Source organism: Lepisosteus oculatus, chromosome 11 (genome assembly GCF_040954835.1).
Source record: "Lepisosteus oculatus isolate fLepOcu1 chromosome 11, fLepOcu1.hap2, whole genome shotgun sequence".
Taxonomy (NCBI): domain Eukaryota; kingdom Metazoa; phylum Chordata; class Actinopteri; order Semionotiformes; family Lepisosteidae; genus Lepisosteus; species Lepisosteus oculatus.
Window position 1 is genome coordinate 38611846 of NC_090706.1, and position 27736 is coordinate 38639581.

Consider the following 27736-nt stretch of genomic DNA (forward strand, 5'->3'; position numbering starts at 1 on the left):
CTTTTGCTCACAGGTCTGAAAAGGGGAAAATATTACTAAGTGTAAAACTGTTTGCAGGTTTTTATGACAAATTTCCAATAACATGTAAGTCAGATAATTATGTGCAATATCAGCAATACATTCTTAGAACTTATTTTTCTGGTTTGACTCACTGTCTCAATGGACTGTAAAATGAGAATTCAAACGAGCAACATTATCTGTTGCTATTAAAGTATGCAAATGAGAATCATAAAGCAAGAGTAGATTAAAATAGTTCTTTTTATATTCACAGGGAGTGTAGATGTATTCTTGTATATACAGACATAAGCACAATATATTGTTTTAGAAAACAACCACACAATGTCAGACTACCAACAGATCCTCCTTTTTAAAATAATAATAGAAGCATTTATTTTATTGCTCTGTGAAAAGACCACAAGCTTGACTTTCATTAACTTTTTTATTTTAATGGTTGTGAAAAACGAGACTGGAGGGGTTCTCTATGGTGGGATTCAGGGCTGAGAGGAAGCAGAAAAGGAAAATCAGGTGCTGAAGTAAAATGCTCTGAAAGTTGTCCTCTTTTGGAACTCGTTTCAGGAAGTGTCATCTCTCACAAAAGTTGTGCAGTTCTGCCTCGGCATTAAATTTTTTTACTACTACTAGTGCCTCTTCACAACACAGCTATTAGTTATTCACACCAATGATACAAACAGGGTTGTACAATACAAAAAAATCAAAACATTAAGTGGGTGTAATGTAGTGTAGTGAGGTGTAATGTAGTGTACATATAATAGTGATGTTAGAGTTGGACGAAGATTAGAGATGGAGTCAAGGTGAAACAGAACAGTTAGGCTTGTGTGAGAGATACAGTGATAAACTGTTGTGTACAAGGAGCAAGCATATGGGTTATTTTTAACTCAGGAATGTTAGTTTGGGGGGAGTCTTTCTGTAATGTCATGCTGTTTAAACGCAGGAAAGGACAACATGCCCACAAGGAAAATGTAGCAAAATCAAGTTCAAGTCATATTTTCAAGTTCAAAGGTTTGTTGTGCTACTGAAGTCAAGTTTCCATCATAACTCGGTAAATTTCCAAATGGAACCTGGGAAAGAGGAGATAATCCCATAACTCTATAAACCAGGGGCCGAGTGATGAAGCTGACTAAGTTAAGATGTAGCTCCAGTAGGGGGCTGCGTCAGCATGCGTAGGCTTCAGAGGAACGGGTACAGGTTTACTTCAAGCTGGAAAGAAAAGATTGCTTCACACCTGAAGAAGGCTCCACCGCCAAAACGTTGTGCCTCTTTTCTTTTTCCACGTGGAGCAAACATTTTCTTGCTCCTAAGTTAAGAGTTTCACGTGGAAACAAATATCACAGCGACGTGTGTGGTGTTCGTTTGAGCCTACATCCTGGTCTGCTTCCTCCGTACATGCAATTGCGTCGAAGTTCATTTTCTTTAATGCATGTGTAACGCAGACGAAAATACACTGGGCATTGTGGGACCCTTAAGAGCCCGGGCAGCAGAAAGAACGGCGCTTGTCGCCATCTTGCGGCCTCTACTTGAAAAGACGAGTGAGGGAGCGAGCGAAAGCGATCAGGCTGGCAGGTAGGGGTACTGAACTCCAGCCCAGCAGCCAGCCCCCCACCGGCCGCGCGCCGCCCCCGCCTCCCGCGCTCCTGTAGCGCGCGGCTGTGGCCCCGCCCCCCGGCGGAGGTCGCGGTGACGTAGAGGGCAGGGGGGCGGGGCGAGGCGAAAGTATGGCGGATGTGCATCGGTGAGTCGGGTCGGCCGGAGGGAGAGAGAGAGACGCAGCAGCAGCAGCACAGTGAGTTGAGGACCCCGTTCTTACCTTTCCTTTTTCAGTTCGGGTTGGTGCGGAAGCCCAAGTAGCGGGGCTAGCCTGGGCCGCCTCCCGAGCCCCGGGGTGGGTCTGAACACCTGCACGGAGGATTACAGCTCGGTCCTCCAGCGCAGTTGCCGGATGAGAGGCCTGATTTATTTGCTGCTCTGGTGGTGGGAGGGGAGTTCTGTCCATCCAGCCCCGTACTACGAGTCTCTCCTTGTGTTGGCCTGCTCTTGCCGTGTTTGACAGTGAATAAACCTAAAGGAGTCTTGCCTGTCGTTACCCCGCAGGCTGTGAAATGGCGGCTCTGAGCGTATGTCGAGCTGCTTAGTGCTGTGGTGGCGTGCTTACAGCCCGTACCGGCTGGAGAAAACGCCAAGCAGAGCGATGGCGTTTGGGTTGTTGCTGGGTTTGGTTTTCAAACCTCCGTGCGGCTGTGTGGGAGCCGCTGGGCCCGGGGCTTGTTGTGGTGCACAAATGCGGAGGCCCGGCTGTTGACACGGATTGGAGTTTTCTCAAAGCGGCGCAGCCTGGAGGTTCAACGCCGCTCAAAACAAAACAGACGCCCGCAGGAAGGCCGTTACCGGGTAGCGATTTCAAAGTCCGAAACCAGAAGCGGAGCCCTGTAACATTTTATGATGGGCCAGGATTCAGACTGACCCATAACTGTAGAGACGGCGAACGCCCTTTGCGCGTTTTGTTGGGGTGAATGAATGAGTGTTTTCGGTGCTCGGTTTTGTTTTGTTTTTTAAAGGTCTCCGTATGCTGCGTGTGTGGGAGTGTTTTTGTAGTCCAGTTCGCCACAGATGCCGACGCCGTGTGAGTTTCGGAAACCGAAGCTGGGGCCGTAATTGTACAAACCCACTCGGAAGCATCTGTGCATCTCACGACAGCAGGCGTAACCGGCTCCTGTCCGGAGCTGGACCAGTCAGGGTGTGCAGAATGTTACTTTCGTGGGTCAGTGCGGGGTTTTCGTCTGGTTCTCGGTGGTCTTTTGTTTGTGTGAACCCTCGAATTCGTGCGTTTTGGGCCTGAGTTATGGGATTGTCAGCAGATGCAATGCGGATGTTGATATTGTATGAGGTAGGTACCGTTCACTGAATAAACGGGCCTGCTTATGTTCTGTAACCGGAAGTGTTACATATCTTCACCCCATTTCTAGTGACTCGATCAACTTGGGTTCCTTCGCGTTAACACCACTGCACTTTCTCAAACAATAAATAGATTGCAACGTATGGGGCAAAAAAAAACGCGTTATAATTGCCTGAAAAATATTTTGTGCTCTGGGAGAAGATGTGTTGCTGTACTAACTCACTTTGAAGCCAGCTGCTAGGGTACTCATTTCACCTGCCCGTCTGCTCGTATCAGGGAAAAATGGAAGTGTGCATTGACTATGTCTTTGTTGCAAGCATTAAAGCACAAAGATTTGTAAGGCTGTCAGTAGTGGGTACCACAAAACGCAAATGTATTCAGTCTAATGGCATATTTGTCCAAACCTGCAGTGTCTGAAATTATTTGTGCTCCATTGATCTGCCTTCCTCTGTGCTAACAGGGGAGACCCTGTCAGTGTGTGCAGGCTCTTCTCAGCAGGAATCCCTGACCTGTCCTCCCTGCAGGACGTCTGCAGCTCCACTAGCTTCGAACGCTAAAAACCTGGGATGTCCAGCTTCAGGAGGTCAGTAGCCTTGTGTCTGAGAATTCTCTGACCCTCCTCGTTGTTAATTATACTGAGTCTTTCTGTGTGCTGCCTCCTTTTATAACGACTGACTGGGAGATTTCCAGAATCTTTGAGAAACTACTGGGTATCCACTGAGCAGCACAGTGTGACGTTTATTTTTGCCATTTGCAGAAGGTAAATAAATCTGGACATTGTATCTTTAGAAAAATACCCAGTCACTGTGGACAGATATGGTTTGGCGATATCCACTACTGAACTGAAAGTTGTTGTCCCCCCCCCCCCCCCCACAGTTCTGCAATAAACACTGAATGTGCACTTGCATCATTTCCATTTCAAGGCCAGCTCTGAGCTGTGTGCTGTGGGGGTAGGAAAAAATTCGGAGCCAGCTGCAGTTGCTTTTGACTGTGGAGAGCCAATGTGCAGATTTTGTGACAGGAGGCTGGAATGGAAGTTGGGAGATGCTGTAGTTAAGCACAGTTGCTCAGGGTGTCATGTAGCAAAGCTGCAGCATTGTGGAGCAGAAAACTGTACTGAAAGATGTAGAACTTGTTTTGTGTGGTTACATGAAACTAAGTGATGGAGATAAATTTGCCATTAAGGATCATTTTTATGGCTCCGTTGGTGCATTTTGATCAGAAGTGGCAGAATGCTGTTGTATTTGATACCATATTTTCTTGTTGGGCATTGTGAGCTTGTTTTTACAAGGCCTTTGTAAGTTTGTCACTGACACAGACAGAGCATGAACCTTCAAAACGTGAATAGAATTTTGAATAATGCCTGTGCTGGATTGACGCTCTTGAGTACATTCATAAAATATCTAGACTGACACATGCTTTCTGACACATGCTTTTTCAGTTCATGCTAACTTGTACTACTTTGCCAAACAAATCATGTTCTGTATGCTGAGTGTTTTTGTGTTTTTATTGTCTTTTTCAAAGGGGGCTCATAGAGGATGTTTTAAATAGTGCTGCAGAACTACCCACCCTTTTTGCCACAAATGACAGTGGAAACATTTTTCTGTGCTCCTGGATTGCATGAAATGTAAAATAAAGGTGAATATTATTTAATAAAAATATGCGGTTAAATTGTGATGTATGTTTTGTTTTTTACTCATTAATGTGTATGTGACATCATGATGATTGTAAAAAAAACACCAAATAAAACAATTTGTCTAAATAGACAAAAAATACAACTGCAGCCAAGTCCTTGACTTAAATTTGTAATTGACCAAACATCGTTTGATTTTCAAGATTTCTTTTCCCCTTAAGTAACTTTTGAAAACCCCAGTAGTTAAAGGACATCCTCTAGCACCCTTAGGAGCTAAAAAAAAAGAGTTCAGATCATCAACCCATCTGTTAGGTTAGTGAAGGTTTCAGTTATGTGGCAGAGCTCAGCTGGGTTGGGGGGAGGGGGACCCCAGACTTTTCAGTCTTTCCACTGGGGTGGGGTTTGTTTTCGCACTGTGGCAAAGTGTTTGAACAGCACCGTTGAAAACAAAACGATCGATTATGCTACTGCAGTCCAGGAATATGGGTCAAAAGTCTGGAGTCTTCTTGTTCAGTAATAGTGCCGAGCACTGCTCATTCTCCCTTGAGATACTGTTTCTGTCTGCACCAGCCCTCATGCTTTGCAGGCAGTGTTTTACCGGGAATTAAGAAGGAACTTAATTTGACACTGGAACAAAATTACTCATACAGTTAAGATATACTTTAAATAGAGAGCTGCTGAAAAAGTAGTTAACTTCTTTAAATTAAGATGAGTGCTAGCTGGGGGGTCTGGAGCACCTAACATCACCAGCTGTGGGATATGTCACTGCTTTCGGGAAGATAGTTTTTTTTTTCAGTGAAGTTCCAGAACTGGTGCCTGAAAAACTAGCGATGATTGAAGAGGAGCAACTGGCTTCTTAGTGAATGTCAACAAGATTTACTGACTACACTTGAGTCTGACTGTGATGACGTGTGATTGACGGTCATTGTATTTGGCTTGCTGCGCGTATCCACTGGAGTTTGTTTCTCAGTGTAATTCAGCGATGCACAGTCGTCTACAGCTCCAAGTGTATCATACTGTTCTGTTATTCAGAATCAGCCTTTGGGGAATACAGTGATTAGTACAAAAACGTCAAGCTTCTCCAGCTTTAATTGCAGCTTTTTGGGGATCTGTTTGTTTAGTGAGCTGGATTTATTCAGGATCTTCGTCTCGTTGAGTAAACATCGTCATCGTTTGTAAACCCTCTTCTTTTACAGTTCGGACGCCCGTGGAACAGTGCGCATTGGTGAGCGCACACCCGCCCCCCCCACCCCCCCGGACAAAAGTCCGCTCGGCTTTCCGCTCGCTGTCCTTGGGTGAGCCACTCGCTGCCCCTGCCATGATGGGGCCCCGGCGGAAATCCACCAGGACGCTGAACTCGGGAGGACCGGCGGCCGACCCCCTCCGGCAGCAGGAGCCCAAGGACTACATCAACGAGCTCTCGCACGAAGTGCTCTGCCACATCTTCCGGTCAGCCTTGCGTCTGCGCTTCAGAAAGCTACAGTATCTTTTGAAGGAGAACGGCGGTCCCAATTCCTCAGACCGGTTATTAAATAATTGGCAACAGAACACACGCATTGACGTTATTGGTGGAAAATTCGACAAATTCCGAATTGAGCACAACATCGGGGATTTTGCGAGAACGCTGCAGGTCGCCGCGTTGTCGTACACCTCTGGTCTCCCCACGGGCGAGAGCACGAATGGCGAGATTAATCGCGGCCCTTCCTGCTCACTAGCGATCGTCATGACTAATGTGATGTATGAGGGACTTAGTACAGATTGCGCAGGAGATATTTCACCAGAGAAATGTTCCAAAATGTTCTGCATGTAGAGAGAAACTTGTCAGCAGGACCATCAAGAGCGATATTTCTATCGGATTGGATTCTTTCTAACTCCGAAAGACACAAATAGCATTGCAGTCCTCCATTAGCATCTTTTCCCTGCATCCTCTGTTCATTTTTTGCCTTTTTATGTAGAAGAGAACTTGCAAAATCTATGCACTGGGATCATTAATCAGTTCTTTTTTTTAAGGGGGTTGTACAGTACAGACTTATTAGAGGGCTGTAATTGAAGCAGGGTCGAATGGAACTGGGAATGTCATCAGGGAGGTGGTGTCATGCCGCGTTCTTCTCTCTGCGCAGGTACCTGCCAATGCAGGACATCATGTGTATGGAGTGCCTGTCTCGGAAACTGCGGGAGGCCGTGACCCTGTACCTGCGTGTGGTCAAGGTGGTTGACCTGTGCGCTGGGCGCTGGTGGGAGTACATGCCTTCAGGTAGGCAGGGAGAGTTTTCATGCTTCACCCACAAGTGCTGCCAGTGCCTACTTGGACGTTCTAGTCACTATAAGCAGCAATAGGCCTGTCAAAGGCTTAAAACATGCTAGTGTTTAACAGCTCTACTGTGAATGTAAACCTGGCTCTTCTGGAGTTGTAACCCATCACTGGTAAAAAGTATAAGACAATCATGTCTAAAATTCTTTAATAAGCGATGAAAAATAAACCAAATGTTATTTCCAAGACTTTAAGACTTTAGAGTCTTGGAAACGATGACATTTCTTTTTGTCAGGTTTCAGTTTTTTTTTAAAAAGTTGGGGTTTCTTGGTTTTATCAGGAGTTTGTACTGCAAAGCTGCACAGAAGAAAGAACAAATAATATTTTAAAAGACATTTTGAAGCCTAAAGAGTCTGAGGGGTGTTGAGGAAGGCGGCGGCCGGTCTGTTCTGATGGCCGATGTGGTTCGGTAGGGTTTACGGACTCCAGCTTCATGATGCTGCTGAAGAAGATGCCAGACCTGGAGCAGCTGTACGGGCTGCACCCCCGATACCTGGAGCGGCGAAGAGTCCGAGGGCACGAGGCCTTCAGCATCCCGGGAGTCCTGGAGGCCCTGCAGGCCTGTCCCAACCTGCTGGTGAGCCAGGGGAGCTGGAGTGGGGCCCCGGATCGTCACTTCTGTGTGCCTGGCTCAGGGAGTTGCCATGGAGAATGGGCAGCCAGTCCACTCGCAGGTTCAGGAGATCTATGGAAAGTCCTCCCCTCCCCAGAGTTGGTGGCGATTCGGTTCGGTCATGTGTGATATTCCAGCAAAAGTCAGGGTTCTGGAAAAGTGTCAATCTTGGCCGGTAACGTACACGATGACATAATTCCACAATCATTTAAAACTAGTTATAAACACATAATTTGTGTAATATGTTCAATAATTAAACAGCAGTCTAGAACAAAAAAATAGATACAAACTTTCAAGGTCTGAAACGGCTCACTAACGTCTTTTGGTGATGCCTTATGAGTCTCTGCGTCGCCTATTTATCTATCGTTCTTGAGAATATCCTGCATGCTGTTTTCCATAGAGTGATATAAGAGTGATCCTGGTCGTTTCACAGTGCGAGTGTGTCCCGTTCTCTTACCAGGGAGTAGAAACGTCTCACCTGGAGCTGGTGGAGGCCATCTGGAACTACATGCCTCAAGTTCACATCCTGGGGAAGTTTCGCAACCGGAATGGGGCTTTTCCCATCCCCCCTGAAAACAAGCTCACTATTCCCGTCGCGGCCAAAATCCAGACCCTGCACCTTGTTGGTATGTAAAGTGGGAGGGCTTGACTGGAAATGGGAGGGTTATTGACCTGGTCTGACTTTTTTTTTTAGTCACAGCTCACTGGTTTTGCAAGTAGCTTTTTCATGTCCTTTAAGATAGGCTACAGTCTGTGAATCTCGTCTTCTAGTTCTCGTCCGGTGAAGTCCCACGCAGAAAATCTCAAAATATTGTTTCCTCTAAATTGTATGTCCTGTTTTGAGTGCTGTGTTGAGTTCTTACTGTACAGCGTGTGCATACAATAGACGCAACACAGCAAGACGTTAAAATGAGAATATTCTCAAAAGTACTGCCTTGGAAAAAGTGCCAAAAACAAAGGCTTCAAACATCGTGAAGAAAACCTCTACACCAGAGCGAAAGTAGATGCTACAGTTCCAATAAAACCCGTGAGAGCAGTAATGGCAAAACAAGTCTGGTCATCTATTAACAGCGTTTTAAAGATTAGCTCAAGAGGAAGGTGCGTTGATTTTTTTGCATGGGGTTTTGCATCAGTGTTTTTCTACTCCGCTGTGCGTTAAAAATGAGTAAACTGATCCGAAACTGTGTTCATGTCTAGAGCACTGATATACGCGGCTAACAGCGTGTTGTGTGCTTTTGCCCTGCAGGTGTTAACGTTCCAGAGATCCCCTGCATCTCCATGCTGAGGCATCTCTACCTGAAGTGGGTCCGTCTCACAAAGCCCCAGCCTTTCAAAGACTTCCTCTGCGTCAGCCTGCGCACCTTCGTCATGAGGAACTGTGCAGGTGCCTCTCACTGCTGCTCTCTTTAAGCGTCCCCGTGTATCTCTGGATCTGAATTCATAGGGACCACAACAGAGCCTTAGAGGTCTGTAAACATCAGCTTTCAAAAGAGGTTTGATCGGGGAATTTCAAAATGTAATAAAGTAGTATCGAGTTTATTTTCTGGAAGGGAAATAGTAGGTGCTTCCAAGAAGGGTTTTGTGTGACAAAACCAAACTGTGCTGTAGATGCACCCTGGTAAAATCCTGCAGACTGAATGAGCCTGGTCTTAGATATGTGAACTGCTGTTACTTTGGCGAGCATGACGAGTCAGGAGATGACCTTCGTTAGGTCCTGACGTCTCCGTGATGTCCGGTTCCTGGCGTGATTTGTCCCGCGATGATGTGCTCGCAGGTCCCACAAACTCGCTGAAGTACGTGCCTCTGGTGACGGGCCTGGCGTCGGCGAGGAACCTGGAGCAGCTGGAGCTGGTGAGGGTGCCCTTTCTGGGGGGGCTGATCCAGCACGTGGTGGAGGACAGCTGGAGGTCAGGTAAGGGAGTGAGCGGGCGGGACCCTGAGGGGGCTTCTTGTGGTATAAGTTAAAGCTGACGCCAACCCAACATACAGGGGAGCTTTCCCTTGTGTCGCCTGGACTTACCACAGCGTTCTGTTCCAGGGGGGTTTCGCAATTTGCACACTATTGTGTTTGGTGCCTGCAAGAATGCACTAGAGGTTGACCTGGGCTACCTCATCATCACCGCGGCTCGCAGGTGAGGACGCTGTGGAGGGATAGGGGTGAGGGTGAGTCCCGTCTCGGCTTCGGTAGGTCTTTTTTTCCTCTGCACGTTCAACGCTTTTCAAACATTGTCTTTTTTTTTACATAAGAACATTCCCCCCCTCCCACCCCCCCCACTCAGTCTGCCTTTCCAAGTTCCTTGCGCTTCAAAAAAACAACAACATCCTGTTAGTGTGAGCCAGCTGACGCTGCCCATGTGGTGTTGCCTGATCTTAGTGTGAGAACAGTTCCCCTGTGTGTGGTTTTGTTTGTCACCCCCCTGTAATCTTGTGCACTGGAGCCAAGGTGATGGTCCCTGTTAAGAGTCCTAGGGATACCGGACACCACACCCTGTTGCACATACACAGCTTCCCTCATATATGACGTTGTAGTTCAATGAATCTCGATGGTGAAGGCACCTAGAACATTTTCCCCGTCTACTGTAGCTCTTTTGGTCACTAGTAGGTAATACTATAATCGTAGACAATATTTCAAATGAGTTCTTCACTAACATAATGTTCTAATTAATTTAAATTAAATTCCGTCATTTAAATTATACCTTTTAATTTGCCTTTTTTTTTCCATCTTTATATTGCTTTCCCGGTCTAGGAGATGAAAATGATAATGTCTACAAAAACGCCCCCACGTCTTTTTCATCAGTGAATTCTTCAAGCTCAGTGTTTGTGTTTGCTTCCTGTATGTAACACTCTGCCCAGTCCTGAATTCTGTCTAATTCTTCTAAATTTCTATTGCAGCTTCTGCAGTGTTTGGTACTCCTCCTATTTTGGCATTGTAGCTTCACTAATTTACTCAATGTGGCACAACCTAGAGCAGCGGTCCTTATACGGATTCCTGTGGTACACAGTCATTCGCAGTTTATCGTGAATGATATATTGTTTTTTTTGCTCTCTGAGTAACCAGGTTCCCTATCACAAGTACATATGGAAACAATACGGGACACCTATTAGTTATCTGTCTCAACACTAAAATAGATTGCATTGGATGAAATCTGAAAAGACCCCCGATATCTGTCTTTCAGACTGCATGAAGTTCGAATCCAGCCTTCCTTAACCAAAGATGGGGTGTTCTCTGCACTGAAAATGGCAGAACTGGAGTTCCCCCAGTTTGAAACATTGCACCTTGGCTACGTTGACGAATTCTTGTTGCAGTGTAAGTGCTTGTTCTTGGATGCCGCCTCTGGACGATGTACGATCCGCTACATTGGCTGCAGAGGGCAGAAAATGTCTATAGTTGTCCTCTTTTTATTCACTTGCAGGTAAAATGAGCCATTCTGACCTGGTGAAGTATGGCTTGGCAGATGTTATTGAGAACCCAGGCATCATCACTGACATAGGAATGAAAGCCGTCAATGAAGTCTTCTCCTCCATCAAGTATCTTGTCATCTACAACTGTCCTCATCTCCACAACCCTCACAATTGGATCACAGGTATTCCTACTCGCCCTACTGGATTCCAGTAGCTTCCCAGTACTGGAATCCTCTCTCTTAGGGGTCTTTCTCTTGGGCATGGTGCTCTGTGAGCTGGGATGCGCTCTGTAGGATATTTATGTGAACTTACGTAAAGCATTAATGCATGCATGTGTGTAGCTGCATCTGGATAGCAGAACAAAGCTTGATTTTAATATGCAAGTCTCCTTGCATGGCCATGAGTCAGTAGACAGATGAATCAAGTAGAAAAAAACACGTATATAAAACAAAATAAGGAATATTAAAAAATGTTTCTTCCATGGTTACTGTTTTACTTATGAATCGCGTTAACATGTTCCTTAATCTCATGTAAGATCAAATGTAATTCAACATGGTGGGGGCACAGCTAGGTCCAGGCAGGCGTCCTCCTTGGTGTCGTCACATATGTTTGTGTTGTCCCCTCAGATCACTCCCGCTGGAGCCGACTGGTGGACCTTACTCTAGTGCGTTGCCACGCCATCAAGCTGGAGTCTTTCAGCCAGTTCGTCGAATTGCTGCCCAGTCTGGAGTTCATCTCCCTGGACCAGATGTTTAGAGAGCCTCCCAAGGTAGGCTTCTCCCCTTGTCCGCTTTCTAGGCGGCCAGAAAGGCTGGGCGTTTCCAGGCGGGTTCACGTGCATTTGCACAACGCGGGTGAAGTCGTTTTTTAATATTGCGTTCACCCCTGTTCGTCGGGGTGAACAGGGGTCCACACACTCCCACCAGTGACCACCCCTTCAGCTCATTCAAACCCGCCTGATCACGATCTTCTCAACTTCTGAAGGTGACGGCTTTGAAGCTGTCGACAAAAAGAAGGTTTAGCCCAGTGGTCCTCAATTCTGGTCCTGGTGACACCCCCACACCTGCTGGATTTGGTTCCAGCCGAGCCCCCTGTGGCACAATCAAACCCTTCGTTGGCTTAATAATAAGATCGGCGTTGACTGTTTTTTTTTCCGGCTCTGCGGCTAAAAACACAAAGCAGATATTCCAATGAAGCGACGTCTTGGATCAGTCAAGGCTTCAATGATCTGATGAAGGAGGGGTGGAATGAAACCTTGCAGTGTGTGGGTCACCAGCACCCGGTTCGGGGACCACTGGGTTGAAATGAAGAGGTTGAACCGGCGGAGAGGCCGGGGATCTTGAAGCCGTGAATCCCCGTACGATGTCGCCTCGCGCTTTCCTTTCACGCCGGTTGTCCTCGTTGTCTCCGGCAGGGCTGTGCCCGTGTGGGCCTGAGTGCGGGCACAGGGATCGGCGTGTCCTCCGCTCTCGTCAGCAACCAGAACTCCAACAACGACAACGACAACAACAACCATCAGAACAACAACAACGCCAACGCCCCCCCGCACCGCAACGAGAACGGGGAGGACGCGGGGGCAGCGGAGAGGGCCGCCCCCGAGCAGCGGATTAACGCTGGAGGTACGGCAGGCGCTATCGGGCTGTAACGCCAATTCTGACGCACACTACCACGGCAGTGCCTGGCCAGGACTGTCGGTCATTCATGTGCAAGAAACATTCCCCTTCCGCTGCTGCTTTTTTAATTTCCACGTCTTGAAGAGAACCAGGGAGTCTTAAGAAGAGCGTTATGGGTAGGCCTGCCTTCTCAAGGAGAAACTGTTTTCCTCTCCTGCTGATTTTATTATTACGAGAAATCTATTGACGGAAAGGTTAGGAAAACGGTTTCTCTTGAAGAGGTATTTATTGTGTGAGCCGTCCTTTCTAAAAGAAAAAAACAGAAATGCTTAAATAAGTACACTTTCTTAGCTGCTAGCTCTTCTCGAGCTGGAGCTTCACCTTGCCGACTCTGTGTGTGACCGATGTGTTTAACTTTGTGTTCCACTCTTCTTTTCGCATCCTCTGTGCAGGGACCAGGCTCGCAGTAAATGTCACATGCCGTCATTCAGAAGTTTTCTTTTACGCGTCTCTCAACCATTCTACTCTGTCGATTTGTTTTTTTTTAAATTGTTGGACAAGTACCTGTTCCGACCATCAGAATATTTTAGGGTGGGGTGGAAAAGGCAGTGTTGTCTGGGACAGGAGAATCACTGGTCCTTTTAGTGCATCAAAGTCTACAGCACGCAGTTCATGTTACTGGTGCAGTTGAGTGTGATTCTTATGTAGATCTCTGTGTGACGGCTGACTCGGGATTTCTCTGCTTGTTCTCATCTGGGCACAGACATCAATGATGCGGAGGAGGTGGCGCAGGACAACGTGGACGCCGAAGCTGGGATTGTGCTGGTCGAGCCGGAGGAGCCTCCTGGGCCCAGCCACGCGGTCAAAGCAGTGGAGGCTGACGAAGAACAAGCAGGTACTGTTCCCATGATGCTTGGGCTGTTTTGACTCTTTTGCTGGGGGTCTGGCCCACTTGGGCTGTTTTGACTCTTTTGCTGGGGGTCTGGCCCACTTGGGCTGTTTTGACTCTTTTGCTGGGGGTCTGGCCCACTTGGGCTGTTTTGACTCATCGGCTGGGGGTCTGGCCCACTTGGGCTGTTTTGACTCTTTTGCTGGGGGTCTGGCCCACTTGGGCTGTTTTGACTCTTTTGCTGGGGGTCTGGCCCACTTGGGCTGTTTTGACTCATCGGCTGGGGGTCTGGCCCACTTGGGCTGTTTTGACTCTTTTGCTGGGGGTCTGGCCCACTTGGGCTGTTTTGACTCATCGGCTGGGGGTCTGGCCCACTTGGGCTGTTTTGACTCTTTTGCTGGGGGTCTGGCCCACTTGGGCTGTTTTGACTCTTTTGCTGGGGGTCTGGCCCGCTTGGGCTGTTTTGACTCTTTTGCTGGGGGTCTGGCCCGCTTGGGCTGTTTTGACTCTTTTGCTAGGGGTCTGGCCCGCTTGGGCTGTTTTGACTCTTTTGCTGGGGGTCTGGCCCGCTTGGGCTTTGACTCATCGGCTGGGGGTCTGGCCCACTTGGGCTGTTTTGACTCTTTTGCTGGGGGTCTGGCCCACTTGGGCTGTTTTGACTCTTTTGCTGGGGGTCTGGCCCGCTTGGGCTGTTTTGACTCTTTTGCTGGGGGTCTGGCCCGCTTGGGCTGTTTTGACTCATCGGCTGGGGGTCTGGCCCACTTGGGCTGTTTTGACTCTTTTGCTGGGGGTCTGGCCCGCTTGGGCTTTGACTCATCGGCTGGGGGTCTGGCCCACTTGGGCTGTTTTGACTCTTTTGCTGGGGGTCTGGCCCACTTGGGCTGTTTTGACTCATCGGCTGGGGGTCTGGCCCACTTGGGCTGTTTTGACTCTTTTGCTGGGGGTCTGGCCCACTTGGGCTGTTTTGACTCATCGGCTGGGGGTCTGGCCCACTTGGGCTGTTTTGACTCTTTTGCTGGGGGTCTGGCCCACTTGGGCTGTTTTGACTCTTTTGCTGGGGGGTCTGGCCCGCTTGGGCTGTTTTGACTCATCGGCTGGGGGTCTGGCCCACTTGGGCTGTTTTGACTCTTTTGCTGGGGGTCTGGCCCACTTGGGCTGTTTTGACTCATCGGCTGGGGGTCTGGCCCACTTGGGCTGTTTTGACTCTTTTGCTGGGGGTCTGGCCCACTTGGGCTGTTTTGACTCTTTTGCTGGGGGTCTGGCCCACTTGGGCTGTTTTGACTCTTTTGCTGGGGGTCTGGCCCACTTGGGCTGTTTTGACTCTTTTGCTGGGGGTCTGGCCCACTTGGGCTGTTTTGACTCTTTTGCTGGGGGTCTGGCCCGCTTGGGCTGTTTTGACTCATCGGCTGGGGGGTCTGGCCCGCTTGGGCTGTTTTGACTCTTTTGCTGGGGGTCTGGCCCACTTGGGCTGTTTTGACTCTTTTGCTGGGGGTCTGGCCCACTTGGGCTGTTTTGACTCTTTTGCTGGGGGGTCTGGCCCGCTTGGGCTGTTTTGACTCATCGGCTGGGGGTCTGGCCCACTTGGGCTGTTTTGACTTTTTTGCTGGGGGTCTGGCCCACTTGGGCTGTTTTGACTCATCGGCTGGGGGTCTGGCCCACTTGGGCTGTTTTGACTCTTTGGCTGGGGGTCTGGCCCACTTGGGCTGTTTTGACTCTTTTGCTGGGGGTCTGGCCCACTTGGGCTGTTTTGACTCTTTTGCTGGGGGTCTGGCCCACTTGGGCTGTTTTGACTCTTTTGCTGGGGGTCTGGCCCACTTGGGCTGTTTTGACTCTTTTGCTGGGGGGTCTGGCCCGCTTGGGCTGTTTTGACTGATTTGCTGGGGGTCTGGCCCGCTTGGGCTGTTTTGACTCTTTTGCTGGGGGTCTGGCCCGCTTGGGCTGTTTTGACTCTTTTGCTGGGGGTCTGGCCCGCTTGGGCTGTTTTGACTCTTTTGCTGGGGGTCTGGCCCACTTGGGCTGTTTTGACTCTTTTGCTGGGGGTCTGGCCCGCTTGGGTTGTTTTGACTCATCGGCTGGGGGGTCTGGCCCACTTGGGCTGTTTTGACTCTTTTGCTGGGGGTCTGGCCCGCTTGGGCTGTTTTGACTCTTTTGCTGGGGGTCTGGCCCACTTGGGCTGTTTTGACTCATTGGCTGGGGGTCTGGCCCACTTGGGCTGTTTTGACTCTTTTGCTGGGGGTCTGGCCCGCTTGGGCTGTTTTGACTCTTTTGCTGGGGGTCTGGCCCGCTTGGGCTGTTTTGACTCTTTTGCTGGGGGTCTGGCCCGCTTGGGCTGTTTTGACTCATCGGCTGGGGGTCTGGCCCACTTGGGCTGTTTTGACTCTTTTGCTGGGGGTCTGGCCCACTTGGGCTGTTTTGACTCATCGGCTGGGGGGTCTGGCCCACTTGGGCTGTTTTGACTCTTTTGCTGGGGGTCTGGCCCACTTGGGCTGTTTTGACTCATCGGCTGGGGGTCTGGCCCACTTGGGCTGTTTTGACTCTTTTGCTGGGGGTCTGGCCCACTTGGGCTGTTTTGACTCTTTTGCTAGGGGTCTGGCCCGCTTGGGCTGTTTTGACTCTTTTGCTGGGGGTCTGGCCCGCTTGGGCTGTTTTGACTCTTTTGCTGGGGGTCTGGCCCGCTTGGGCTTTGACTCTTTTGCTGGGGGTCTGGCCCACTTGGGCTGTTTTGACTCTTTTGCTGGGGGTCTAGCCCACTTGGGCTGTTTTGACTCATCGGCTGGGGGTTTGGGCCACTTGGGGTGTTTTGACTCTTTTTCTCTCCTTTTCTCTCTCACAGGTCCCAGTGGAGTGCAGCCGGCCGTAAAAAAGCCACCCATCGTGGTTTTCGACTCGGACAGTGAGGACGAGGAGGAGGGGGACCGGATGGCAGCACCCACCCCTCTCGAACCTGGGTACCAGGAGGATGGAGAGAAGATCATGGACACAGAGGAGCCAGTTGGGCACAGCAGTGAGTCTTCACAGTAGTCAGGCGCACATCAGACGTTGTCTTCTGTCAAATTAATGATCAAATCACATTAATAATTCCTTCCTGCAGAGATGCAAGATTTCCTTTTGCCAGCTGCTTCTGCTATGTTATTGAAATTGTTACGGCTACCAGAATAGAATTTCGTCCTCAGTCAAGTGTAAAAATATTTTAAGAGTTTGACTTTTTATTTATGACAGGTTTTAACTTGAAATGCAGCTGCTACTAATGTAAGGCATAAATGTAAGGTCACCCCCCTCTGCAGTCTGGAAATGTAAATCGGTGGAGTCCTCCACTGGCAAGAGAATGGCGCTCTGGGCCCAAACCCTGAATAGTGACTGGGATCGAATCCTGGGAGGGGCAGAACAGGTCTGCTGTCCTCACTGGTACTGTTGGAAATTCTCTGTGGCTCATCGTCACAGGAGAGCTCTGTTCTGTCTTGGGAGTTTCAGTGTGCGTGCTCGGAGCCTGCCAGCAATCGGGATCGCATCCCAGACCCTGCGCTCCTCACACTTACCCACAGCTGATTCCCAGAATCCACTGACAGGCCAGTGGTTGCTTTGACACCCTTGGTTGTCTTGTTTGCCTTTCGCAGGACACTGGTGAATTTATTTGTGTAGTTTATGGGTCCTCAAGCCCCAGTATAGTGACGGGGACACTACACTGTAAACAGGCGCCGTCCTCCGGATGAGACGTAAGACCGAGGTCCCGACTCTGTCATCATTTGAAAATCCCGAGGCGGTTTCTCAAAAAGAGTAGGTGTGTTACCCCGGTATACCCTGGGGTGAACCCTGGATGAAATTTCCCCCTGGCCTTTACCCATCATGGCCTCCTGATAATCCCCCATCTCTGAACTGGCTTCCCCACTCTGCTCTCCTCCTCCTGTGTGGGGAGTGTACTGGATCTCATGCAGGTGGGTGCTTTGAGTGGAAGGAACTCTTAATTATTATTAGTTTATATGTATGTGGCAAGCCATATAGGCTTCTTACTACATGTGTTTTACAGATCCAGCTTTGAGATTTTTCAAATGCTTGACTGCAGCTCCTGAAGAAGCTGTACCTGCTACAAGCTCATGGCTCTGTGGGCGTGTCCCCCCCCAGGTAAAGGGAAGACCCCTCTGCGCCGGCGCGGGCCGCCCCCCCAGGAGCCGCGCTGTGAGAAGGGCTGCCAGGTCACCAGCGAGCAGATCAAGGCCGACATGAAGGCGGCCAGCGAGACGCCGGAGCGCGGGGCGGCGCGGGGCTCGGGCTGCGCGGCCGGGGGCTGCGTCTGCTCCATCCGCTGGAGGGACGACTCCAGCAGGGAAGAGGGGGCGGGGGCGGCCGGCAGCGAGGGGGCGGTGCGCGCGCGCTGCACCTGCAGCAGGACCCGTCCCGCGGCGGAGGCGAGGGCCAGGCCCGCTTCCCAGCTGCCGCCGCCGCCGCCGCGGCCCCGAGGCCCGGACACAGGGGCCGCCACGCCCAGGAAAGCGGGGCCGAACCCCGGGGCGCCCCCCTCGGGGCAGGGGGAGGCAGGCTCCGAGGCCCCCGCCAGGACCCGGTGTGTGTTGGAGCCGCAGGCCGATGGCCGGGAGAGGACGGGTGGCAGCTCCAGTTCCTCTGAGGATGGCAGTCATACTGGGCCGCGGGACAGCAGAGCCAGGGAGGGGGGTCACCGGCGGCCGGTCACGCGGGCCAGCAGCAGGCAGTCCTGCGTCCCTCTGGTCTCCGAGTCGGGTAAGCGCCGCGCGGTTCGGGTGTTTGAATGCGTCGCGTCGGTGCCTGATTCTCTGAAGGCAGTGAGCGTTTTTTTCTGCCTGTGAACTACCGCGCCTCTTGACTCGCAGAACTCTCCAAGCCAAAACCCCGCCCAGCAGTGAAGAGGAAACGGATGGCGGACAAGTCGACGAGCACCAGCGACCCCGTCACTGAGGATGACCATGTGCAGGTCGGTACGGCTGCTCACTGTAGACACAGCCCTCTCTCCTCACAGCTTGTCCATTATCCAGCCATCCCTAACTGGATAATGGAGGGGTGATTTGTGAATGGACGTACACATCAGGACCTGTGCTTAAGGGCTTGATTACAGGAAACCTCAAATTCAAGTGCCTTTTTTTTTACGTGCACGGGGGTCTGTCATAGTTCTGTCTTCTTTGGAAAGAAAAATAAATCTTCTGTCCAGATGCCTTTTCCCTTAATTTGGCTGTATATGAATTAAACATCAAAGGTTAATGGGTGATGGGTGAAAAGTAAATAAGAGAACTTAAATCCTACAACTGATACATTCTGTGACATTACCTATTAATACGTATTGAGCTCGTCTGATAAGTGGAATCTTCACTGTCTTTTTAAACTGAACGCAAATTAAGAGCATTCTATTGGTTTGTAGGTGCTGACCCTGAAATCCAAAAATCTTGTAGGAATCACACTAACAAACTGTGGAATCACTGACCTGGTGCTGAAAGAGTGCCCCAAAATGATGTTTATTCATGGTGAGTGTTCTTTTGTTTTACCTCTGTCTTTTTTCCAATGGAACGTGGAGCACAGCCCCTGAAAACGTTGCAGGACTTGTTGAAGGACCAGGCACAAAACAGTGCGCACACAAACACGGCAATACCTCGAGCCATTCTCTTTTGCATTGGGAAGGCCAGATGCAGGCGCTTGCGTAAAAAAAACATTTATGTGCAAGCGTGTGGGGAAAAACTGAATAATACCAGCATGGCAGGTGCTCCTTGTTTCTTAAATAGGTCTAGCTTGCTGAATTTAGCCGGTCAAAGTCCAACTAGGTCAGGTTAGGAAATTAAGGAACAAATGAAGGTTTATTCCATGCTGAAAAGAGAAGAAAGGAAACTGTTTCGGCTGTGGGGGCCTTCTTTGGGTGTGCAAGGCTTCTTCACAGGCGAAACATTGTGTTTCTTTTCTGTTCTTTTCAGCATGGAATAAACCTGTACTTGTTCCTTTTCAGCCTGTGCCTGCTGACGCAGCTACCCACCTTGAGCCAGGTTAGGAAATCGCTGTGTTTCCTTCATTGCCTCCCTTGTTGCAGGCGGGGATGGGCTGGGGGTTAATTCGCTGGGGGGCGAGACGGCCCGTCTCACCTCTCGCACGCTCGGGCTCTCTCCTCCTCCAGCCACCAGGTGCCGGGTGCTGAAGCACCTGAAGGTGGAGAGCGCCCCCATCGTGAACCGCTTCGACTACGCCCAGTGCAAGAAGCTCAACATGGAGCAGGTCCTGGACCAGATCCTGCGCATGCCCCCCGAGAGGAACCGCATCATTTACATGCGGCCCATGCAGCAGGTAGGCCCGGGGGTGACTTCGCGTGAAGCCGTGTGTCAGAGGTAGCCCAGCCGAACGGCTGAGCAGCAGCGCAGAGCAGTGCTCGGGGATCTGGGCCCTTCAGGGGAAGGGTGTGGGTTCGAATCCCTGGCGCGATGCGGCTTTATGCCCTTGTTTGCTCCGCTAGAACACCCAGCTGCATAATCGGGTGCAAACGTTGTCGCTTTGGAGAAAAGCATTGGCGTAAACGTGTCAAATGTAAAAATCTTTACTGCGTGCCACACACACCTAGTGAGCTTTAAGTATTTACAGTGATAAGGCTAAACAAAGCGTTCTCCATGCAGACTGCTAAGTCTCAAGGCATTTTCTCTAAAAGGGGGGTGTTGTGAAAAGATTCAAGATTCCTTTGGAGCCGAACGGCTCAAATGGCAAGACGTCCAGCGCTGCAAGTTTGCCTTTCAAAGGGGGGCAGCTGAGAGAGAAAGAGTTTTCGTTTGACCACCCTGTCCCGCTAGGTGGACTCCCTGACCCTGGAGAGGAAGATCTTCAGCGGGCCCTACCCCTACCACATCTGTATCATCCACGAGTTCAGCAACCCGCCCAACGTCAGGAACAAGGTGCGGGTCCGCAGCTGGATGGACACCATCGCCAATATCAACCAGTGAGTGCCTCGCCCTTCCCCTTCCAGACTCCTTTCGTACAAGAACAGAATAACATAAGAAAGGTGTCATAGTTTTTGATGGTTCTTCTTGACGAACAAGAACATAATGTTTACAGATGAGAGGAGGCTATCCTTTTTTGACTTTCAGTTTTCTAACTGATCGAAGGATCGCATCCTGCCAAGGCATCGCCATCAGTAAACTGGCTCGAACAGCCTTTTCCACATTCCCACAATCCTTTGTTTAAAGAAGTGCCATTTAAAGGTTAAAGAAGTGCCTACCGTTCTCACTTTTAATGACACGCCCCTGTGGTTTTCACTTGTGTCCTCTGGTGTTTGTTTCACTGTGGATTAAAGAAGTCCCTGCGGGTATCTTGCCGGTGCCTTTGAGATTTCTGAGTACTTGAATAACGTCTCCTGATTGGTCTTCTCTGTTCAATAGTGAAAGACCTCAGTTCCTTCAGACTATCAGTGTTGGACGTTCCCTTGAGCCCTGCTATTTATCTGAATGCTTTTCTATGGAGTGATTGCAGAACAGCAAAATCTTTTTTGCCTCTTGGTGGCAATACTTGTACTTGGCTTTCTATATTAGGTTGTAAAGGAATTCACAGTAGCTTTTCATATAAAATAATACCGTTATACCACACATAAATTGTAAGTTTTATTGCACTCTGTAATCATACATCCCAATAAATTTAATCCAACTTAAAATGTGAACTAGGCCAGAAAAGCAACTTTATGACTAAAATTATTCTGATCTCATTATCTCATCCTTTTTTTAGTCTTGTAATTATCGAATTACTTTGTTTTTTGTGTAACTTATTTTCATTAGTCTTATGTGTTAATAACAGTAATAGGTAAATAGTGAGTAAATCACAGTAGTTATCTGCAGAAGAAGATTGGTGCTACCAGTAGATGTCGCCCTTCTGTCGCAGTTGATGTTGCTGATTTAGCCCATTGCTTTCTTATAAACTCTTACAGTTCTAACTTAAACTTGCAAAGGAACAAAATGTTAAGACTTAGCTTGTCGGTATTCCAGTAGGACTCCTGCACTTTCGAATGGACGCAACCTGGAGTCAAAACGATCAGTAATCCTTGGTTAGTGAAGGCATTAAGAAACTGTGTGTGCTGTTGACAGAGAGCTCATCAAGTATGAGTTTTTCCCAGAAGCCACCAGGACAGAAGAGGATGTGAAGAGGTACCCAAACTACCCATGGGGCCGGGATATCTACACTTTAGAGGGTGAGGACCTTTGGCCATTAAAAAAAAATGTGAATAGGTGATGGTTTAGCTGTATTTGCTGCATAGCAATTCTTGGCCTCTACTTTTAGTATAGTCAGCACTATGCCTTACATAATAGTGTTTGGTTCCTAAGAATCATTGGTCTGTCAATGAATTAGTCTGTGCTGGGTTCCCAAATTAGAAAGCAGCCAAATCATAACTGCTATGGAAATTGTAAGGCAAGAGTAACCAATCCTGGTCCTAGAAGGCCAGTGTGCCTCCAGGTTTTCATTCCAACTTGGGTGTTAGTGGGCAACACCAGCGGTTTATTGGCTTAAAAGGACCAATTTAACTTCTCCCGGCTCTGCAGGTTCTTTAGGGAGGCCTGGAAAACCATACAGACACACTGGTCGTCCGTGATCATTAGAACAGGGATACCCAGTTCTGGAGTTTAAATGAAGATATGTTTCACAACTTTGAATGTGGTTTTCTTTTGGAAGTCTGAGCGGTTTTGTTCACCACAGCTAAGTATCATCCATATCTTTTTCTCAAGCAGGGTGCCACATCTAGTTTCCCTGATGTCATCTCTCTCTCTCCAGGTGTAGTAGATGGCGCCCCTTATTCTATGATCACCGATTTCCCATGGCTGCGATCCCTACGCACCGCAGAGCCCAACAGCTACGCACGCTACGACTTTGAAGACGACGAGAACAGTGAGTACGGAACTAAAGGGAAAAGAGATTCCCGACCCTCGTTGTTGGAATGAGCGGCCCTCAGTGTTTGTGCATGAGGTGCAATACGAAGCTCAAAAACGAGCAGACACCAGTGTGCGGTAGCTCGGCCTCGTCGTAAGAGTGAAGGATAAATAAACACAGGGCAGTTTTCTGTGCCACAGTCAGGAAGCTGATTTGTAAAAGACTCAAGCTGTAAAAGACAGAAGTAGTTAATTTTTCCCATGGCATTGCTCCTTCCTTTTAACCCTGACTGCTTTATATGCAGCTTTGGGCGGCACTGCCCCTTCGTTTCCCCCGTTTGTAGTCTTGTCACAGAAACTGGCCTGCAGTTTGCACAGAAGGTGCACGAAAAGTAGGACACACCAGTCTGAGCGAGGGGGACCTTGCTGCTCCCATTCTGCCCTGACCCTCCCCCCCCGGCCACTGTCGTTTCTGTAGCCACGATCTATGCTCCTCGACGGAAGGGCCAGCTGTCGGCGGACATCTGCATGGAGACGATCGGGGAGGAGATCTCTGAGCTCCGGCAGACCAGGCGCGGGGTCTTCCAGAGGGTGGTGGCCATCTTCATTCACTACTGCGACGTCCGGGGGGAGCCGGTCGAGGATGACTACATCTGAGCCGGGAAGCCTGGGAACGCTTCTCCCACGAGGTCTCCCGCTGCCCCGGCAGGGATCCGGCCAGAGAGTGAGGAAGACGGGGGGGGTCGCCCCCCCTTTTTCTAACTCGACCACAGACCACAGAGCCCAAGGGGAGCCTCAGGTTTGGCAACTTGTGATGGCTGTGGACAAGGACAAATGACATTTTTTCCCCCCCCATGATCCCCAGCGGCTATAAAAGCATAACCTAACTAAAAGGAGATTCCTACCCACATATGTATTCATTCACATTAGAACAGCCTACATTTGCTTTTTTACCCTAAGTAGTTGGTATTCAAGAGCCCTCATTTGCAATGATTGGCTGCCCATACCAGAGTCAGATTAAGGATGATTTTACGGCTTTCTCTGCGTACCAGCTTGCACTGAGCCCATGGAGTTCATGTTTTGACGTCGGCGTCTCATGCCGCAAAAATGAAGGGGGGTAGAGAGAGAGAGCACCCCAGGGACTTGAACCAAGCAGAAATGTAGGACAGGGTGGAAAAACACAGAAAGACAAAATAAAAAGAGAAAACTTTGTGGGCGTTTCAAGTACAGGGCAACGCATCTCCATCCAATATTGGTGCTGCTGCTCTTAATGCTTTGTGAAGAGCATTGCAATTCGCTTTATATTTGGCGAGGAGTTGTTTGCTTCCTTTGGCATATCCAGGAGTTTGATGCTACCACGGTAAAAAGCCCTTATTCCAGAGTGGCATCGCTTCCTGACCTGCTACCTCTGGTGCTCACAGTCCAACACAAGCATGGGAGCAGCACTTGCCTAGAAGTGTCCTTAGATCTGCTTTCTGCGTTTGATGAGATCAGCTTGAATTTTATGTCGTTGTTTTCTTTTGTTTTAAACTCTCTCCGCGTTTTTAGTTAGTCTTTCTCTCCTGCAGTGGGGCAGGACGCACGTCTCTGCTGTAAGCCAGTCTTGTTCGTTCCGCTAGAAAGGCAGCAAGTCCAGAAAAAAGATTTATGATAAAAAACCTAATGCCCGCTTTCTTGCATCATTTTTTTTTTTTAGTTTCTAAATTTCTCTCACAGGTTCTCCTTCCGAAATAAAATAGAAAAAAAATGCAGTCCATTATCAGGCATCTTTTATGCATCTTTTTTTTTCCTCTTTAATTGAACCCATTTTAGGAAACCAAATATAAAGCACTGCCTTGAATCAGGAGCATGGCTGGCTTTGTTTCCGAATGCGTCTCTTTCTCATTAAGAGCACATCAAGCATGCAGTCTCGACATGGAAATGCCCCTCTGTGTGCGTAAAGGAGATCTCCGATCTCTCTTCTTATTGTTTTTGAATAGGAATCTGAACAAATTGGAATGATTCTCAACTGCAAGCTTTTAGTTTTTTTTGTTGCTTTTGTTGCACTTCTAAGGAGATCCATTAAGAAATACAAAGCAGTTTTTTTAAGGGTCCTCGGCACGGATGAAACTCTTACTCCTGCTCAGCTCCGACCCTCGGGTAGATGCGCAAGTACTCAGTGAGCAACGAGAGCATGATTTTGTGCACATTTCTGTGTATGAGGCTCTGACTAGAATATAAATTACAAATGACACACTTGAAGTAGAAGACTTTCATCAAAAAGCTAAGGGTGCTGTTGAAATAAAATTTAAAAGCCGTCAGAATAAATCTTTGTAGCTTCTCAATGCTTGTTTTTTTTTACTGTTCCTTCCGCTGCCCCTGAAAAACGTCAGCGTGCTGGCAGATGCACTACCCCAGGCCGAATGGATTTCTTCAGAAACATGTGTACAGGAAAACTGTACAGATAAGATACACTAAGAGGACGTTTGTGGATTTATCCAGGATGTTTGTTATTTTAAAAAAGCAATTTTAGTTAATTAAATCCCCAGAAGAGTCAGGCATTTCACTGTTATCCTATGCACCCAGGAAATGGGTATGTTTGACCCTGGTGCCTTTTTCTCTTTTTCGATGTGAAGTTGTCAAGTTTCATCCTGAAAATGAGATCAGTCTTTCAAGCCCAATATCTTGTGTACATTTGTCCTCCTGTGGGGCTGCTAAGTGCAGGGAAAATGTCTACTGCTATAGGATGGATTGTACACTATGTGTAATGCAATACCTTTTTCAGCTGAACTAGATGATAATTTTCCTGCTCTGCCAATGAGCAGAATTATCAGTGGCAGAGCTGACTTTTCCCCAAGAGTTATGAACCTAACAAATCAAGTCAGCTTGCGCCAAAATGGCCTTTCCAGACAGGAGCGCCGGTCTGCAGGTGTGAACTTTTGGCTTGTATCGGTTATTTTTACCGAAAAAGCACTTGAGGTTTCCCAGAGCAAAAAGCTGGTTTGGGAAAGGAAGGAGAAACCTAGTCAGTCAGATGATAAGCAAATGCTGTCCATGTAAGCCTGTTCAAAGGTACCTGGATGCTGGCCCCGTCCAGCACCTACAATAGAGCAGCCCCACGTCCTGCCACACAAATCAGTGTAAATGTCTCTGGGTAAGCTCAGCGTCTTGGCTGCAGAAAAACAGGACCTGGGACAGCAAGGCTGGAAGAAGTCATTATCCATCAGTGTCTGAAAAGTTACAGCACTGGAGCTGCTCTTTTCAGGCTGTAGCCTCGCTCCTCCATGGCCCCGTCACGAGCTTGAAAAAGTGTTGTTCCAGGCGACGACTGTGACGGGCAAAGTATTGTATGAGCAAGAACGGAAAATGTCTTGCGTTGGTAAGAAATCTGCTCTTTTTTTTGGGAGGGGGGGGGATGAATTCGAATCTTCTTGAGAAGTTGTGTGATGTGTAGTTTTTCTTGAAGCCAATGGCTTTTTATTCTTTTGTCTTTACTTTGTTATACAAAATTCATTTTTGTATCTACACAATACAAATTTGATTTTGACCAGACTGTAGGAAATCTAAACCTCTTCAATGTTTTGTATTCACATATATATATTTATTTCTACTTCATGTTGTATGTGTTATTTCTTAAAGTAATAAATATTTACAGTGAAAAACTCCCAGTAGTGTCTTTTTGTGGATCCAAGTAGTTGCAGTTCTGATGGGTTACGTTTTACGCCCAGATCAAAAAGTCTTTTGCTTACTAGAAAACTGGTGCCCTGGATTGTACTGCCCAAGGTGACAGGCTGATGGCTGACGCTTTTTTTTTCACGGCATGTCACGATCTTAAGGTCCAAGCTTTTTTAGATCAAGAGCCGATGAAACAGACCGCTCATGATGGAGTCCTCGTTCTCCATAGATGCAGGGCCCTGGAGTGACCCAGCCAGCTGAGGTGCCGAACTCCGCTATCCCAGCTCTGCAAGTCCGACTGTGGGTCATCATGTCAAGAGTACCCGTGACTGGGGTTCCCCAGGCAAATGCACACAGCTGGCAGAGCGCCCCCCAGAGGCAGAGGCTGGCTTGGGTCTAGTCATCCAGGACTGTCTCTCGGGGACCGAGACTCCCTTGCGTTCCTGTAGATGGGGGGGGGCTACAACTCTAGGCATCCGGAGCTCGAGGGGCAGCTCTGAGGACAGTTCACGTGTGGCAGGCGTTGCTATGACGTTAAGGGAACGCCCGTCGGCCAGAGAGGATATAAAATGGAAGAAACCTGATCTGCAGTCTGAAAACCTCTTTCTAATATATGTTTTTAAAGTGTCCTGTGGTGGAATTTTGGTTGCCTGTTGTGAAAACCCTGCTTGTCGTCTCTTATGGTCCCCTATCCATTTGTGTGAGTCTTCTGCACTCTCTCGCTCCACAGGTTGTTTTTTAAGGTTCTTTCCGCTGGATTGTGCCAAGATACTTAGAGACTCCCATGGGCTCTAACCCAGGAACTAGAGGCCTCTTTCCTCCATGAAAGCAGAGTCTTTTCCTCAGTCCTCATACCCCACAGTTTTTTAAGTTGGGTGAACTGAACTTTGTTCCTCTGCTAGGTACTTTGTCCCTCTGGCACAACTGCATCCAGAATAACCCCACTATCATTCTTAGGACTCAGAGTGAATAAGACTTCTCATAGCAAATATGTCATGCTGCTTTGTTCTGGTTTGTTATTCTGCTTTAAATTGACAATGATCGATCTTTTCAGCAGAGGGCGAGCTATCGTCCCAGGATCAATTGCTTTTGCCCAGCATCTTCAATACCCGGTGCTAAAAGAAAAAGTTTATTTTTTTCACTTTTTTTAATTTTTAGTGAGGATGCACAGAATATTTCAGAATGCTAGATAAGAGAAGATTTTTAAACATCTTCTACAGACATGCATATAAACCTGAGAAGTACTAATTGGTACTGTCTTGAATCATCGTGGGACAAAATTGTCCTCTGATTTTTAAAAATGCACGTCTTGTAAATTCACTGGGACAATGTTCTGTTTCAGTGGGCACAAGTGGAATCTGCATAAAAGTGTATTTAATCTGAGACAAAACGAGGCAATTATTTGCACAGAGTATTGTGTGGGTTTAGAACGTGCTCTCCAGGTGGTCTTTTGAAACTCATAATTTGGTTTCTTTCAAAAAATGGCAGGATCAATGTCTCAGATCAATTAGCTACTAGCGAAGCAAGCAGGCTAGATGGGCAAAATAGCTCCTTTGGTTTGTGGTTTGAATTACCATCACAATCTTTTCTGTTTTCAAACACGACCGCTTTAGAAAACGGAGATGTTTATCCAGGGCCATAAAGGGTCTGCACCAAGTCCCAGGAAAGATAAACAGCAGACTGGATTCGAACTGTATAAAAGTCTCTCTGCTTGTGTTAAAATGCCCATTTAAGGGCAGGTCATGAAATAAACATGTGTAGCGAAATGTTTTAAAGAGCACAGAGAAACATCTGCAGCCAGATTTTGTGCTCCTGATTCCTAGGCCCCAAAGCCTGCCATTTTCCTGTTTTTGTCTCCAGGATC

At 48.4% G+C, this 27736-nt stretch overlaps 1 protein-coding gene across 3 annotated transcripts; it reads left to right on the plus strand.

Annotated features, from left to right (window-relative positions):
• Positions 1 to 1698: 1698 nt before the first annotated feature.
• On the plus strand, positions 1699 to 25859 carry fbxo38 (F-box protein 38). Of its 3 annotated transcripts, XM_069196186.1 has the most exons (24): positions 1812 to 2902; positions 3372 to 3494; positions 4436 to 4549; positions 5741 to 5993; positions 6665 to 6798; positions 7269 to 7432; positions 7929 to 8094; positions 8715 to 8852; positions 9243 to 9380; positions 9507 to 9600; positions 10645 to 10775; positions 10882 to 11052; positions 11497 to 11639; positions 12285 to 12489; positions 13247 to 13378; positions 16206 to 16376; positions 17492 to 18106; positions 18217 to 18317; positions 18759 to 18861; positions 19500 to 19666; positions 20161 to 20306; positions 21442 to 21545; positions 22124 to 22237; positions 22697 to 25859. In XM_069196186.1, exons 4-24 carry the CDS (start codon positions 5863 to 5865, stop codon positions 22873 to 22875), a joined length of 3447 nt encoding a protein of 1148 aa, XP_069052287.1. In that variant the 5' UTR covers positions 1812 to 2902; positions 3372 to 3494; positions 4436 to 4549; positions 5741 to 5862; the 3' UTR covers positions 22876 to 25859. The 3 variants fall into 3 exon arrangements, with proteins under 3 accessions (XP_069052285.1, XP_069052287.1, XP_069052286.1); XM_069196184.1 differs by lacking the exons at positions 1812 to 2902; positions 4436 to 4549 and adding an exon at positions 1699 to 1801; XM_069196185.1 differs by lacking the exon at positions 1812 to 2902 and having other exon boundaries at positions 2910 to 3494.
• The last annotated feature ends 1877 nt before the right edge of the window (positions 25860 to 27736 follow it).